We start from the raw sequence: 6028 nt of genomic DNA on the forward strand, positions 1-6028 counted from the left end.
TAAAAACAAGACATTTCTGCCACCTTAAACAGTCTTTCTAAACAGTTCAAAATTCTTTCCAGACAGGCAGGGATCTGCCAGAGGGGCTGTGGCTGGCACCATGCTGGTGACGGAAGCCCAGAGCTGGTCCACGGATCCCCAAAGCCGAAGGAGGCCTCCTGGTCCTCTCAGCCTGGCAGGGGTGGGCAAGCCCACAGGCGTCACCGGCGGTATCGGTAGCGCTTGAAGTGGAACCAGAGCTGGAAGATTCCATTGGCGAACTGGCAGCGGAAGCCATGGCGGTGTGAGTACTCCCACTCGCGACTGACGATCTTGAAGGCGATGTCCTCATAGGGCGGGCCTGCGTGGAAGCGCAGGATGGCAAAGTCCCGGTTGTCTGCACAGGCCTCCAGGAAGTACTCGGGGGTGGCGCGCTTCCGGATGAGGTCCGGGTAGAAGATGTTGAATTTGTAGCCCTGCACAATTTTGGGTGGAGGGTTGTCGAAGTCATAATGCGTCTGGTTGTACTTGTTCCACTCGAAGCCCGTATGCACGCGGTTGAAGAAGCGCGGCTTGCGAGGCCGGTACTTGTCGGCCCACAGGTAGGCACGGCCACCCAGTGGCATCTCCACGCTGAACTGCGCCTCGTCCTGCCCCATGCCCTCCCTCGCACGCCGGAAGAAGATGTCTTCGGCGCTCTCGCTCGCATCACCTGAGGAAAGAGGGGTCAGTGGGGACTGTCCACACCCCTCCTTGCCCCTCCCCACCCTACGACCAGGTCCCCGGCTAGGCCAGCCCCACCTGTGGCCTGAAGCTGCTGCCGAGACAGCTGCAGGCGCTGCAGGTCCTCGTGCGGCTCCAGCACATGCGCGTCCAGAGGCAGCTCGTGCATTGTGAGCAGCCGCGGGCTGTAGCGGCCGGCGTCGTAGTCTGCCAGGCTCTGCTGGATCAGGTCCTCCTCCATCAGCACCGCCTCGCCCTCTGCCTCCCCCGCTGCTGTGGCCTCCTCGGGTTCCACGGGGTCCACGGGATCCACTGAAGTCCCGGGGCTGGGAGGCTGCTCCTCAGGTTCGGGGCTGCACAGGGTGGTGAGGGGCGTGGTGAGGCCCACCCCTGCCAGGCCTGCACCAGTTCCTCACCCGCCTGCCGGGTCACCTGTGCTCACCTGTGGGGGGCTGTGGGCTCTGACTTGAGGATGGGGAAGAGTGGCTCGCTCTCCACACCCTGCTCCTGCTTCAGTTTGAACAGCTTCTGTCTGAGAACATCCTGGTGGCGCTCACGGAGCCTGGGGAAAGGAGGGTGTCACCTTCCCAGTCCCTTGGTAGAGCACATTCACAGTGTGGCCACAACTGGCCACGGTGCTTGGCCCTCTCAGATGGGGGACATCCAGAGGAACCAAGGCAAGCCAGCAGCCAGCGGCTGCCATGTTTATACCGCACTGCCAAACATGTGTGGAATCTATATACAGTTCTCTTGCCAGATTGGGAGGGGACAGAGGGAGCAAACAGAGACAGAAAGGGGACCAAGGGAGGAAAGAGCAATGTGGAAGGTAGGGAGGGAGAGGGGACTGGGAGAGGCAGCAGGACAGGTCATCTGGTGTTGAGGTGACAATCAGTAGAGCAGCACTGGCCCTGGCCACCCACTGGCCAGGTGCCAAGGCCCTGTGACAGCCTCACCTGGCCCTGGCCATGTGTGCACGCAACTGCTGCAGCAGGCTCTCCCAGTAGCCCATGTCCAGGTTGGGGCCGCCAGCTCGGATCTTGCCCTCGATGCCCTGGAAGATGACTTGCAGCTGGTTGTACGTCTTTCCCTTGAACACTGACTGTACATCGGAGCTGACCGAGGCGTTGACGCCCTCACGACGCTCACCTGCAGGACATGCCGAGAACGGTTCCTGGCTGCCGAGGGCTCAGGAACGAGGATGAGGCCTGCCACCCTTCTCCAGTTGGCCTGCCTGGTAGAGGGACAGCTGTCCCAGGGCTGCGGCCATGTCCTGAGGTTCCCTAGGAGACACATCTGGCTGTCCAACATTCAGCCACTGCTGTGCGTTGCAGAGGCCTTAGAGGAGCTGGGAAGACCCTCATGCTGCTCACCTGGGCCCTTGCCGGAGGCCTCCAGCTTGCGGAGCTTGGCGATCTCATCCTCTGTGATGGTTGTCATGTCCCGCCAGAAATCCACGTTCTTGCCCTGCTCCAGTTCCATGTACACCTGTGGGGCAGGGCCGTGAGGGGTGAGTGAAGGAGGGAATGGGGAGGAGGGCTGGGCAGGGCAGGGCCAGGCACAGCTGCAGGCGGGCTGAAGCGTGGGCGGCACCTGGATGTCCTCTAGCAGGTCCTCCATGTCTGCCACCGTGAGGCCATTGAGGAAGGTGTAGGGCTCGTGCATCTCCACGGCCAGATCGTCGTCCTCGGCACTGATGTACTTGGCCAGCAGGTCAATGGGCTTGGCCCGCCCATCGCGGATTCTGATCTTGGAGCTTTGGGACGAAATGGGGAGCCAAGGTCAGGGCCAGAGTTTGGCTGGAAAAGCTGACTTCAGGACCTTCCCATGGGACCTGGGAAGTGCTGACCCTCGGCCCCAACCAGCCAAACAGGTTCAGACAGATAGGAGTGTCAGATGGCCCTGTGGGCTCGGCCCTCCCCAGGGTGGGACAACAGGGCTGTGCCAGGGTCCTCAACACATCTGACCAGGTCTGTGCTCAGGTTCCTACAGTGAGGCCACGGGCACTCCGGACAATGGATCCTATATCCCCATCACGGTCTGAATGGGACTGACTGCCCAGGGACCTGCCTCCTGAGTTCACATGCCATGCCTGGCAGAGTCAGGGGAAAGGGAGACTATGGTTCCGACAGAAGGCCAGGGAGCAGCATACCGAAGCTTGGCCTGCCGCAGGTGGAAGCTGTCCTCCTGCTCCTCCCAGGTCTTGAAGTGCTCTGCCTCCTTCTCCCGCTGCAGCAGCTCCAGCTCCTGCTCCCGCATGGCCTTCTCCCGCTCCCGCTCCAGCCGCAGTTGCTTCACCTGGCGGCAACATAGGAGCCCCAAGGTGAGAGGTTGCCCAGGATATCCAGCCTCCAGCTCCCTGCACAGCCGGCCCGGGGCTGGCCTACCTTCTGCAGCTCCAGCCGGTTCTCCTCCTGGATCCTCTTGTTGCGTTCCTTAAGCTCCTTTTCTTCCAGGTGGCTGATGCCTTTCTTCTCCAAGGCCTTGTTCCAGATGAAGGTTCCCAGCAGGTTGTTATCCCCAAAGGGGTTGTCGGTGTTGGTGTAGCCCATGTACTCCTCGCCCCAGCCCATCTTCTCACGCTTCTTGCGCTCCTTAGCTTCCTTCTTGGCCAGTCTCCGCGCACGCTTCTCCTCAGGCGTCTCGAAGGCTTTGAGCAGCTCTTCTTGCTGCTTGCGCTCCTCCCGAAGTCGCAGCCGTTCCTGCAGGCTCTGCTGCTGCTGCTGGCTCATGGCCAGGGCAGTTGCCCCGGGACTCCGGGAGCGTCTTGGGGAGTCGGAGTTAGATGCTGATGACCCTGGGGACCACGAGCGCCTGTGACGCTTCCGGGCCCGGGAGCCCTGTGCCCTCTCCTCACCTGAGTCAGAGTGGGAGGACTGGTCCTGTGAGTGCTGTCGGGGTGGCCGCAGGCTCCGGCTTCGCCTCCCAGACTTCTGCTGATGGTCTCCTTCCGAATCTGACCTGTGGGGGGGGACAGACCAAGACTCAGTGCTGGCTGCTGCCGGGGCACCATCCAAGGTGCTGAAACCACACCAACACCCAGAGCACTTGGCTTTGCAGCCTCACCAACCTGTACATTCCTCACACAAACTAGGCTGCCCTTCATAGTAGAGCTACACAAGGCCCAAGGCCATAACAGACAATATGGCAAGGGAACTGAAGGTTGAAAGTGAGGGGGTAGTCCTTTTTTATGTGGTTTTTTAAGACAGGGCTTCTCTGTGTGGCCCTGGCCTTCCCGGAACTCAGAGATCCCGTCTCTGCTTTTTGAGTGCTTGTTTTATTTTAAATACGATCTCTACGATGCTATGTCAGGTGGAAACTCCCTCTACAGCCAGGCTGGCTCTTGTCTAAGTGCTGGGGTTACAGGTGTATACCCTGCTATCAAGTCCTGCTGAAATGACAGGTGGAAGGGATAAAAAGTGACAGACAAGAGGCCCAATAGATGGAGTGTCTGACAGCCCAGGAAACATGAAAGAGGAAAAAGCATCACCAGGTAGTATATTTGAGGGCATGAGCTCGAATCCCCAGTATCCACAGAAAAAGATAGATGTGGCTGTTCGAGCTTCTATCTCCAGCGTTGTACGAACGACGTCCTGATTAGGCTTTGGTCAACTTGTTACAAGTACAGCCATTTGAGAAGAAACTTCAACTGAGCAGAATTAACTATGAGGAAATGCAAAAAACCTTAACTACGAGGCAATGGGCTTTGGCGGACGCCTGTAATCCCGAGCACTCCAGAGGCGGACTCAGGAGGCCAGCCTGAGCTACACATCGAGTTTCTGCCAGCCTGGGACAAGAGCGTGTCTATGAATGGATGAGTGGCGAGTATGGGAACTCAGTGCTGTGCTCACGCCCTGGCGCAGCCATTCCGACTCACACTTATCTAACACCCCGTCCTGCCCGCCCCTCAGCGCCCAGGCCGGAGCAGCCCCCAGGACGCTCACCCGCGCCCTCGACTGCGCCGCTTGTGTTCGCGGCGCCGCTCGTGTTCCCGTCGCCTTCGGTTGCTCCGCCCATGGCTCCGGCTCCGGCTGCGGCTGCGACTCCGATGCTTCCGACCCCTGCGACCGGCAGACCGTGAGCGCGAGCGAGAGTCCCGACCCATTTGGCGGTCCGCGCCGCGCATGCGCGGGCGTGAGCAACCAGGAAGCTTGGCGCCGGGGACTTTCTTTTGCCGTGGCGCGCCAGGGTCTGCCCAAAGTACGCCTGATCCTAGGGAGTGACTTATTCCCTCTACTCCAGACTTCAGGACGACATAACCCGAGATTTCTCCGGAGTTCTCAAGCTTGACACTGATGGCGGATTCCTAACCGGACGCCATTAGAACCAGCGGATAGATGTTTCGTTCAGGCACTGAAGGAGACTAACTTAGGCGGGTCCTCGCACCCTGGGGGCCTGCGAGCCGAGTGCTTAGGAAAGCGGAACTGGGAGGCGGTTGTTACAGGGCGGAACAGGCGCCTAATGGGCGGGGTCAAGGAAATCGGGACTTACAAGGAGCGAAGCCAAGGGAGGCAGGACCTAGCAGAAAGCTTACAGGAAAAAGTGGAGCTGCGTTGGGCGGGGTATATGGAGATTGGCGGTTGTGAATTCGGAGACCGGGCCGGGGACCTGAGCGGAGCGGGGCTTGGGAAGGAGCCGGGGTGGGCGGGGTCTAGTGGCTAGATTGACAGGCGTAGACCGGGAGTTAGTGGAGTGCATAGCGGGACCTGAGAGGGCGGAATCCGGGCTGAGGCTAGATTGACATTTGTGACCACGAACTGTGAATGGGTACAGGCGGGATGTGTAGTGGAGTGTTTCGGACTGAGCAGTGGAAGGAAGTGGAGCCGCGTTGAGCCGGGCCTTGGAGGTGAGATCGTCACTTTGGACGTGAGGGCGGGGCCAATGAACCCATAAACTACGCTTGGGGTCTTGTTGGGCCCGGAAGGGGGCGTCAAAGGGGCGTGCCCAGAGTTTTCGGAACTTGGACGTGCAGGGCCGTGTGTATTTCTAAAACCTGAAACTCGGAGATAAAACGCTCCCCGGAGACGTGAGTGTAGGGTAGCCTGGTAACCCGTTCCGCGCTAATAAAACTCAGGACAGGAATAGTCTCTGGCTGACTCCTGTGTCTGAGTTCTTGCGTACACTGCGCTCTACTTGTGGATAATCGATGGATAAGTAAACTTAGGCTTGGAGAAAGGAAGTCATCTACGAGTTGAGATTCGTCATGTGGGGGTCCAGGGAGGGCTTAGAGTTGGGAGAGACAAGACATGTTGTGTTCACCCTTCGCCTTCACCTGCTTTCCCATTCCACGCACGCAAAACTCACCAGAGACGAGCTGTTTCTTATTAGA

General features: G+C 59.3%; 1 protein-coding gene across 1 annotated transcript; it reads right to left on the reverse strand.

The window, feature by feature from the left end:
- Positions 1 to 188: 188 nt before the first annotated feature.
- On the reverse strand, positions 189 to 4825 carry CACTIN (cactin, spliceosome C complex subunit; the record flags this gene model as incomplete). Its single annotated transcript, XM_080935189.1, has 9 exons — positions 189 to 691; positions 781 to 1055; positions 1145 to 1264; positions 1656 to 1848; positions 2073 to 2187; positions 2293 to 2455; positions 2852 to 2997; positions 3087 to 3660; positions 4644 to 4825. The coding sequence occupies 9 exons, from the start codon at positions 4823 to 4825 to the stop codon at positions 201 to 203; spliced, it is 2259 nt and encodes a 752-aa protein (XP_080791315.1). The 3' UTR covers positions 189 to 200.
- Positions 4826 to 6028: the final 1203 nt, after the last annotated feature.

Source organism: Micromys minutus, assembly GCF_963924665.1.
Source record: "Micromys minutus genome assembly, chromosome: 22".
Lineage (NCBI taxonomy): Eukaryota > Metazoa > Chordata > Mammalia > Rodentia > Muridae > Micromys > Micromys minutus.